Below are 11,317 nucleotides of genomic sequence, written 5' to 3' on the forward strand. Positions count from 1 at the left end.
TTGAGAACTTAGCTTTCTCAAGAAGCCCCTTTTCCCACAGAATACAGATTCCTGCAACCCACTGCTTTATCATGACACTTTTAAGATTTTCATCTTAAAAAACAAATCCATCCAGGTTGCCTTTGTAGTTTTCTGTTCAGTGTAAACTTTCCTTTATTCAACTCCAAGCAGAGTCCTGCTATCAGAGGGGTGAGGCAAATGGCAGAAAAGAGTATCAAAAGATATAGGGCTAGAACAATTCAAAGTGTAGACAAAATTCTCATAATTTACTGTATTCTTAACAGAAAAGGGAAGCTGGAAAGCAGCAGACTGTGGTCTTTTATTTGGCAGAACTCCAAATTAAACTAGATTAAGTGAAATGGAGAAGAGAAGATCATGGCATTTCCTAGGCAAAATGCTATACAGTTTCTAATAAAATCTTCATAATTTATATCCCCTTGCTTCTGAAACTTCCTGCTAACAAGAACCTGAAAATTCTAACCTGTTTGCACCCTCATAATTACACCCCTTTCTTCTACTCTACCATGCTGCTATTCTCAAACACATTGCATGGTAGTACATTGAGAAATGTATGGAATGAAGTGCTTTGGTTTAGCATTTCACTTTTTTTACATGATTTTCCACTACTTGCTCAGTGATGGTTTCATCTTCTTCAATATTTCTTTTAACTTTCTGGCCCACCAGATCAAAGATGCATTCTGGGGGAAATCCCTTCGGCTCTCCCACCTTCACCGTCAGCATGTCAAGTGTCAATACTGCACCATCAGGAATTGCCACTTTTGCCACTACCGACTTTCCCAGCTACAGGTAGGGGGAAAAAAAAAACAATGTTGAAGTTAAATACACTGCTAGCTTAGTATAACATAAAAGGATAAAAAAAGTTCTGCAGTTATTTTAGAACAGGTTGTGTAGAATTGCCTTCTCCACTACTTATTCCAAATGAAGATTAATTTAGCATGGTTACTCTCATTCTAAATAGGCTGCCAGGAACATGCAGATGTTTTCTGAAACTGGACAGTGACTCACTGGAATTTTTCAAAATCACAATGGAGGGAATCTGATTAGAGTAACAGGTATTTTAGCTTAGTGTAAAAACAGCTCATATAAAATGATAAGAGATATTATTTCTATTACTATTGCCAAGTAACCTGGCACTGGTGAGGCCACACCTCAAATCCCATGTCCAGTTCTGTGCCCCTGACTACAAGAAGGACATTGAAGTGCTGGAGTGAATCCAGAGAAGGGCCACGAAGCTGGTGAAAGGTCTGGAGCACAAGTCCTTTGAGAAAAGGCTGAGGGAGCTGGGGGTTGTTTATCCTGGAGAAAAGGAAGATCAGAGGGGACCTTAATCACTGTCTACAACTCCATGAAAGGAGGCTGTAGTTAAGGTGAGGAGTGGTCTCTCCTCCCAGGTGGCAAGTGACAGAACAAGAGGAAATGGCCTCAAGCTGTGCCAGGGGAGGGTTAGACTGGATCTTAGGAAAAATTTATTCTCTAAAAGGGTCATCAAGCACTCAAACAGTCTACAACATGGAAGCACATGACATGAGGCATGTCATGAGACATGATCCCTGGAGTTATTTAAAATGTGTAGACATGGCACTTAGGAACATACATTAGTGGTTGGACTTGGCGGTGTTAGGTTGGACTAAATGACCTCATAGGTCTTTTCCAACCTAAATGATTCCATGCTGTTACTCATCTTAGTTAACCACTGGATTATAAACATAGAATCCTATTATAATCAAAACTGCCAACATTATGCAATGGGAAATTTTGTAAGTGCAGAGACAGAAACGCTACTGCAATAAACAATTTGCAAGCTATTTTTTCTGAATACAGAGTTATCAGCTTAGGTCTAAATTAGTTGCAGGTTTACACAAATCAAAATCAAAAGTTACCTTTTCATTGCAAGCCATTTCACAGGGCAGAAGCTGTTTGATTGGAGAACCCATTGCTTTTTCCACAGTACGGATGGCTTTCACTAACTCTGCCAGTTCATTTGGCTCCAGAGATGCTTGGTGGTCACTTCCTTTCCATGTTTTGTCAAGAGTCACGTGGCGTTCCAGTACTTTAGCACCCATAGCAACAGCTGCCACTGAAATGGCTATGCCAGTTTCATGCCCCGAATAGCCAATGGGGATATCAGGAAAAGCTGACTGATATGCCTTGAATCACGACAGAGTTGGTCTGAATTACCAAGGCAGCAGTTTCAAAAACAAAGCAAATTTAACAGTGATAACTGCAGTCGACAAATACTGTGCCATACCTTTTAAATTCAGCAAGTCACACTGCATTACCAATCACCACATTCCAAATTTGACTGATGTTATCAGTACGGACAAGAAAAAGGAAGTATGTTCTCTTCTACAACTTATATTTCTCCTTTTAATTCAGTTCTACTATTCAAGGTCTTCAAAGCCTGTATCAGCATAAGTAACAGTAATAGCATCCTATTTTTATCCAAGAACCCAGTGGATTGGTTAAACTTAATCTGTATCCAAAACAGATTTCTTCAACATTGTATTTAAAATCTGAAGCAACCTTTTAATCCACACATAGAGAACAGTCAACAAATCCTAAAGGCACTTAAGTGCAGCCATGTGTCATTCTATTAAAAATAATATCCTATCTGTGCATAGATCTAAGGTAGTGCTTGAACACTGGCCAGTTTGGGAAAACTTTCTTACATCACTATTTGGCATATCCAAGTAACATTTCAAATGAAGGAAACTACAGTAGGGTCGAATCAATTTTCCTCATGGCTCTGATAGCCACATGAAACTTTTTTAACAAAGTTTCTGGTCTAGCTCCCTATTTAGAATGACATTCTCACTTCATGCACCTTCTTAATGATAGGAGTCTACATGATTTTTCTTAGCACTATAAACCACAGTGTTAACCTGTTAACCATGTCATGTTTTCCTCTGTTGAACTGCGAATACTCCAGCAATATCCTTTATTATATTCCTCAAAGATGAAAAAGGACCCGGTGGATCTTTTTACTTCAGTGTGAATTAGAAGAACGTGACACATCTTGTAACTTCTCAGAAGCAATTCCAGCACACCTTAAGACCTGGAAGTGCATCTCAGCAAAAGGACACAGCCCTTCTCTGTTACCCTACCCACAGCATGCTCTGGGTTACTCACTGACCGATATAACACGGAGATTGACGTCCTCTGGCTGAAGCGGGTATGCGCTGGTGCACTGCAGGAAGCAGAAGTTTGGATTTATGGGCTTCACAATCTGATAAACCTGATGCATTGTGTTCATCGACTGCATCCCACTGGAAATCACCATTGGGCGACCTAGCCATTAGAAAATATGCATAGGTTTTGTCCTAGGTCTACAAGAAAGCTACCCAAGATTAAATCAAATTCTTTAAAGTAAATTAATTCAGTAAAACTAGAAAAGAATTATTGGTAAAATTTTTTTCAAAGTCTGAAATTTAACAAAACTTCAAAATTTTCCCTAAAATCAACTGGAGGAAAAATGTAATAACTGAGCTACTGAGAAATTGTGATGTTCACCAAGATGGCTCAAAGAAAATGCTAACCTTTCTTTGCAGTCTTTTCCAAATATGGAAAATTATTTGTATCTCCTGATCCTACTTTGAAAAATGGAACATCCAGTTCATGCAGAAATTCCACAGCCATCTACAAGGAAAAGAAATCATGTTTTAACACTCTATTTCAGTTGGATCAAGGAATAGAGAACTACTGTGCTTGGAAATAAACAACTGTTTAACACAGCAAACCCAAAGCTTAAGTAAACAGGTTGGTATTATACAGAGTATTATACACAAAAAACACTGCTCCTGAAGTAACATTTGCTATCTTGACAATATTAGTTTCTGATTTCCCTCCAGGTGGAGTATAATTATGATGCCTTCTTTCATACTTCTATTTTAGTGCAAAGTTTTGACTGGGATCACTGTCTCAAGGCAGTCTCTGGTCTCACCAACTGTACAGTCTGCTGCTTAGTACACGTGAGCTCCATCTCAGCTTGAAGATGAACCTGTGTATCACAACATTCTTGCTTTTTTCTCTCTTTTTTAAACACAATCAGAGAGAGCAACTATCTGCAGATGGAAGTCTGCCTGTTGAAGAAGAAATGTGATACAAGCATGCACAGAGTTTTCCTGCCACACGTGTCCTGCAGGTCAGAAATATTAAGGCACAGAGTGTTTAAAACTACAGGTAGTAGAACAGATTCATCACACTGAAAACCTGTATGAGCATATTAAAAAAGCACCAGGAAAAAAACCCGAAAGTGCCCAAAAAGGGAAATCCAAAATTAGCTTGCTTTTAGGAAAGATAGTAGACAATAAAATATGGCAAAGCAAAGACTATAAAACTGTTTATTTAAATGCTAATTATACTCTGCCTTTGTCTAAAAATATGAGTGCTATATTGAAGACAGTTCAAGAATTATTAGAGGCTTCCTGAAAATGGGTATTACATCAGTAAGTTGCCTTTTAAAAATTAGTACTTTATTGGAAGAAAATTTAAATTCCAAATCTATCACAGGCAAGAGGTGGGGAAAATAATGAAATAGTTACCTTTGCCCCCTGTCAACCACCCACAAACACTTTTAATTTCTCCAGCTCTTTCTTTATTGCAGTTACATTTACTTAATGCCAGAGAAAGAATGCTAATGTCAGCGAATATAATCACATCTTGTTTGGTCTAATTTTTCTGCTATCAGTATGATGGAGATTAAATTTCTTGTATCTGCAATATATAACGTCTCTGTATTCACTATTTAATGTAGTTTATTCAGATGCATTATGCATAAAGACAACGAGTATTCTATATTAAAAAGGCACAGATCTTATCACAGGAGATGACAAAAAATTAAATGTGACAGGTAGACCTTGCATCTAAGGCCACTCTTCATTAGGTAAATGGCTCTTGAAAATCAGCAGCTCTTCTTTAAGAGATTCAAGAACCAGGAAGTAATTTCAAATAACAGGAATGACATTAAAGGGAGTGGTTCAATGAGATCCTGCTTTGTCTTGAGCACACACCAGAACAGAATAGATAAAGAGGTTATTCATAGGCTTTTTTATTTATTTTACACATCACTTAAATAATTTCTTCATATTGTTAAACACACAATTTAACCTCTTTGACGTAACTGGACTTCCAGAGATCATGTTAAATTTACAGAAATTAATGTATAAAAACTCTCAGAAGTTAATGTATTCTTGAAGAGTTTTTATGTCAATTTATGCAATATTTTAAGTTCCAAACCCCTGTCTTGGAGAAATGCCACCAGAAATACTAGGAGCTGTGTAATGTAAACACTGCTCAAAAAGAAGACACAAACATGTATCACTTCTGTTAATTAGCTGATAAAGCCACATACATAGGAGCACAGCAGAGAAAAAGAGGGATCCCAGCAGCAGAAAGTGATCTTAGGTGCTGCCTATAAAAGGTGTTCTGTGTTGCACTACAGCCTTTAGAAACCAGAGTTTTAACATAAAAGAGGGAATGTGGGAGTTTTTTCCTCTCCAAAGGCACGTGGGTCTTTTAAGATCCCAGATACAGAAGTCCAAGAATCCTGGGTTCATTTACTCCTTTCTTAAAGGAGTGCAGCAGGTCTTCTAGATGTGAAGATAGCAATACAAGAAACATCACCACACCCTCTTCTCACAGATCTATATCTGATTCTGGGACACTGAGTTATTGCCATATACACAAAACATATTTGTCTATTGTCAGATGAAGAGGGAGAACAAATTATAAGAAATAACACTGATATATCAGGAATTGTCTTTGATTGCAAGAGTGAGACACTGAATAGATTGCCTTAAAACATTAAGTAAATCACATCCTTGCCCTATCCTGGATATGTCTACTTCCAGAAAGCCAGGGACGCTGCTCTGCTAGCCATATGCAAGAGTGGCTAGCTTACTTCTGGGATGGTCTCTTTCCATTTGGTTCTCTGTATTTTCTAGGCCACAAATAGAAATAAATCTGTATTCTCTTGTCTACACTGAAGTTCAAGTGTTACCTAACCTTTACAGCTTACATATATGAACTGTATGTTGCATTTGTTAACTGTCACTACCATTATTCTGAGGCAAGTGACATGCAACAGCTACAAGCATACATGTTTTAAGGGGGAACAGCAGCAAGAGTTTCATGGAGTTGTGAAGCTGGTGACCGACTGACTGTTCAAGAGCCCACTGGCAAAAATCAGTAAATGATTCAGCAATAACAGGACAAAGTGCTGAGCCCCTCCATGAGATTAGTAAAATAGGGGCATAAACACTTCTGCTGCTTAGAAACACCACAAGGGTCTGTAAACAACAAGGAGGGAGGAAAAAAAGAGGGAAATAATGGGGATCAAGAATGGAATCTGTTTTAAATACAGAAGGAAGTTTGATATGCTTGAAACCAACATACCAGACAACACTGGAGAGCAGTTGATGGCCATCTTGATCTACAACTCTCAAAGCCTCCATTGTTTATGAAGGTCAAAATGAAGCCTTGTCCCTAATATTACTTACTGTGTATAAGTATCTCAACACATGTGGCAAATCTTCCAAAATATGCAGCCAACCATTATAGAGGCACAGTCTAGGTCTCTCAGTTAAGAAATTGATTGTCTTTATATTCTTTTACTGTAAGAACTATCACACTTAGTAATACCCAATAGACACAACAGCCAGACCCCCTTGTCATCCCAGAATGGCTTACATACCTCATCCATGCCAGAAGCTGTGAAGAAAATGCCAATCTCCTCTGCATACTTCTTTAGCTCTCTATATTGGTCATGACTGAACTCCAAGTGGCGCTTGTGTTCCCCATAAGTCTTTCCCCAGGAGTGTTTAGAGGTGTAGGGCCTTTCTAAGGCTTTCTTGTTGAATTTGTACTCCAGCTCACTCTTCTGGAACTTAGCACAATCTGCTCCGCAGTCCTGCAAAACAAGCTGGTGCACACTGAGTGGAAGTGCAAGTGAACGTGCACTCACCTGACTCTGAATGCAAGGAGTGAGTAACTGACGTGCTCATGTGTTGTGGAAGTTTCACATTATCATCACAGCAATCACAGAAATGGTAATGAACACAGAATGACTGTGGATCTACACACATATGAACCCTTTTATTTCAGAGTCTCAATACACTTAGTAGAGCAGCAGTTCAGAGAAATCATATTAAACCTACAAAATTACTTAGCTAAGCATGTTGCTTATTCAAAGAGTTGACTTCTGTGGTGCTTTTCCCAGATTAGTTGTCACCAATAATGTTGCATTAAAAAATACACAGGATTCTGTGGAACAAGGAGTATGAATCTGAAATTCATAGCATCATAAAGGCTGGAAGAAACTTTTAAGATCATCCAGTCCAACCATCCACCCAGCATCACCACAGTTGTCCCTAGATCACATCACCACCACGAGACACTCTTGAACACCACCAGGAATAATAATGCATTTGAAGTCACACAGTTAAGACAACTCCTCTTTAGACTGGTCACTACTTTCACCCCAGTCACATAACTGAATACACCATACCCCGAGCTGTGATGATGTGTGGCTTCCTATCTAATGGATATAACATCAAATTTGAAAGCAGTTTGGCTGTCTTACTGGATGACACAAGCTTTACTGCAATAAAGCCCTGATGTCAACCAAGTCAAACTGGAGGAACATTAGAGATGGTTCAGCAGCTGCCTGATACTTCCTAAATTCCCTGTAAGCTCATGCCCCAGCTGTGGAGCTGCAGCCATGACAAAAGATAACAGAATGGATTAGCTGGAAAAGATCTCTGAGATCATCGAGTCCTTGAGGTGACTGAACACCACCTTGTCAAACAGACCACGGCACCAAGTGCCACGTCCAGTCTTTCCTTAAACACCTCCACGGACAGCGACTCCACCACCTCCCTGGGCAGCCCATTCCGATGTCTGTTCGGCCCTTCTGTGAAGAAATTCTTCCTGATGTCCAGCCTTAACCTCTGTGGCACAGTTTGAGGCCACGTCCTCTCATCCTGTCATCACCAGCTGCCCGGTAGAAGAGGCGGACCCTCAGCTGGCCACAAGATCCTCTCAGGAAGTTGTAGAGAGTGATGATGTCACCCCTGAGCCTCCTTTTCTCCAGGCTGAACAACCACACCTCCCTCAGCCTCCAGACCCTTCATCAAAGTCAAATGCAAGGGTCTCCCTGCAGACAATCTGTGTTCGGAATAAACCCAGGCCGCTCCCCGGCGCTCTCGTTCATCCGCCTCCCCCCGCACGCACCTTGACCATGCGGATCATGCGCTTGGCGATGTCCAGGTCGCCCTGGTGGTTCTGCCCGATCTCGGCGATGATGAAGCAGGGCTGGTCGCCGCCGACACGCCGCCCGGGGCACAGCTCGAATTCGCGAGCCATGGCGAGATGACGGCAACCCCACGACCCGCCCGCGACTGCGCCGCCGCTCCCGGCCCCGCCGCGCCTCTTCCCGGCTGCACCAATTGGCGCCGCCGCTCCCGGCCCCGCCGCGCCTCTTCCCGGCAGCACCAATCGGCGCCGCCATTCCCGGTCCGGCCGCGCCTCTTCCCGGCCGCAGCAAGCGGCGCCGCCGGCGGGCGCGGCTTCCCTTCTCCAGGGTCACCTCCTGGCCGGCAGGGAGCGCCGCGGCGCCGCGCCCTAAGCGCTTCCCGTCGTGCACCCGCCGCGGAGCCATGCCCGCAGGGATACGGGCGCCGCCGCCACGGCAGCGGTTTCCCTGGAAACACATCAGCTGGGTGCTCCACCCAAGAGACCCTAAAAATCTTCCAGGGATGGTGACTCCACCACCTCCAGGGAAACCTATTCCAGTGCCTGACCACCCTGACAGTGGCATTTTTTTTTCTAATAGCTAATGTGAACGTCCCGTCTCACCTTAAGGCCATTTCCGCTTGGCCTCTTAACTGCAGGCCCGGCAGGAGACACCGACCTCCACCTCACTACACCCTCCTTTCAGGAGTTGTAGAGACTTGGTTCAGACAAAACTTTCCATGATACATGGAAATAAGTGGTAAAACCGGAAGCAATGGCTGAAGCCACTTCTGAGATTTTTTTATTCCAAAATCCTTCTCTGACTGACGTGCAGCTACATTTTGTGACATTCTGGGCCTATCTGTGAGGTTTTTAATGGAACTGAAAATCAGTAATTTCAATTGTTACGATTTTATGGTACATGTCTGGTGTTTTTTTGTTTGTTTGTTTGATCTGGTTTGTTTTATTTTGGTCAGTGATATGAAGTGGAGTTGAGTCTTATTGACACACAATGTTAGTACCACACTTAGAGTACAGTAATTCTTTTTGCCAGTGTTGACTGTTCCCCAAGGAGAACTGCATCCTTCTGACAGACTGCAGTGACTGATTGAACACAACCAGCAGGCTCTAAGCTGTGTAGTACTACACGAGAGACAGCCCAAGAAATTGCCTCAATTTAAAATCAGAAATGGCCTTGATAAGTGATATACTGCAATATGCCAGTGGCTCTTGAAAAGGATATTGTCTTTTACAAAGGATTGACTTTTGTAAATCATGGTGAGAACACTGTATAAATACAGATTTTTTTCTCTTTTTGTGACCAAGAATTGCAGACCATATAAAATGTTTGTATCTATATAAAACCAGCCAGTTCTCTAGAAACAGGTCGGTTGCCTGAGGCTGTCTCATAGACGAGAAAGTTTCCTGACAACAGAACTCATACTAACCATTTCTACTGGTCAATTACTACAGTCAATTGACTACAGTCACAGGTGGATACAAATGCAGGCGAAGCCTTTTTAGGGGTGCTGAATGACTGTTACAGAAAGAGATCTGAGTAAAATACAGTCCCTATAAAAAAGGTTGCATTTATGCAATGGGTAATACATAATTAATGTTTTAATGAAAGCTTTCCAGAGAAAAAAATAGAAGGTTGAAACTATACTGCAGGTATTACTGATGTACCCCATGGTACTTTTAGTATGAGCTAAAACAGTATACTTTCAGGAAATATATAGAGTTGAAAGCCATACCGTGTTTTGCTGAACTTCAGGATACTAAAAATTAAGGGTTTATGAAAACACTTGACACTCAATATTGGCTATGCAAAACAATTTGTGAATGTAATCTTAACACTGCATGCATACAAACACTGAGAATAATTATAATGAAGTTTACCCCAAAAGTTCGCTGATTGAAAAAGCAGCTCCTTAAGTCTTGTTTCTTAATTGTAGTATCTGAAGCAAGCCTCTAATGTGCTACGTTTCACTGAATTTTAGTTTACACTGTAATATACCACCTACCCTATGAGACATTTCTCCAACTAAACTACATGGCTTGAGGCCAAAAGCCCAGTTTGTTCTTGTAGCTCCTTAGGGGCTCTAGGTTCTTCCTGCATAAACATTTACTACCAGCTCGGCAGAGCAGACACACCCTTCTTTCCTGGGGCAAGTTCCTTGTTCAGTCATCAGGTAAAGAAGCAGGAAAAAAAATGCCTTCAAAACACAAGTAATTAACTCTTGGAATAATTTTACAATGACATAACATTTTGCGTATTATAGCCTAAAAATGACAGAAGATTTTGTGCTTTTAATTATTCGGTATTAAACCAGTAGAATGGAACATAAGATGACACGCAGTTATATATATATATTTATATATATATATATATATACACACATATATAAATATTTCTACTGTAAAGCACTAAAGTAAGAAATAAATAATAATAGTACAGAAACTGTGAACTACTCCAACGCAGGCAGTTTTACACTCCCTAACACTTCCTAATGAAGGTCTGGCTACAATAATTCCAACATTGTATTCTGCGAAACTGTGCTCCTGTGTGATGTCTAAAACCCTGGTTCTATTGCAGGTTTGTCTTTTATTTCAGTAGGAGAGCCATCTCACACTGAGGATTTGATGGATGTATTTGCAGACAATAATGAGAAGGACACAGAGAATACAATGGAATACTTCCAGCTGGAAATGATTACAATGATTGCTTAGTGCAATTGCTTGACCATTTCATGGCTTGTCAGTGTGATGGTTGTCACACTGATAGTTATCACACTAGGCAAACTGAATTTACATGCAGTAGTGCTTTATTTGGGAATTATAGTAATGCTTTATTCAGGAATTGAGACCACAAGTGCATGTAGTTTATGTACTCAGACACGGACTTCTATACAGCCCTAAAACTTGATTGGCATGATAAAAGATAATTGAAGAGCCTTGGTCCTTGAAACAGATGATGTGCTTGCAGCTTTGATATAGTTTTTTGGAAGAAAATTCCATTATAATCCAGTGATGACAACCATTTGACAGCAGCAATTCCTTTCAATAT

The 11,317-nt window shown here is 40.8% G+C and overlaps 1 protein-coding gene across 1 annotated transcript; it reads right to left on the bottom strand.

Moving 5' to 3' along the window:
* Positions 1-131: 131 nt before the first annotated feature.
* Positions 132-8,415, bottom strand: NANS (N-acetylneuraminate synthase). The gene is made up of 6 exons (XM_038125018.1): positions 8,251-8,415; positions 6,713-6,928; positions 3,558-3,657; positions 3,155-3,309; positions 1,902-2,168; positions 132-801 (listed from the first exon to the last, which is right to left on the bottom strand). The coding sequence occupies exons 1-6, from the start codon at positions 8,380-8,382 to the stop codon at positions 592-594; spliced, it is 1,080 nt and encodes a 359-aa protein (XP_037980946.1). The 5' UTR covers positions 8,383-8,415; the 3' UTR covers positions 132-591.
* Positions 8,416-11,317: the final 2,902 nt, after the last annotated feature.

Source organism: Motacilla alba, chromosome Z (assembly GCF_015832195.1).
Source record: "Motacilla alba alba isolate MOTALB_02 chromosome Z, Motacilla_alba_V1.0_pri, whole genome shotgun sequence".
Taxonomy (NCBI): Eukaryota; Metazoa; Chordata; class Aves; order Passeriformes; family Motacillidae; genus Motacilla; species Motacilla alba.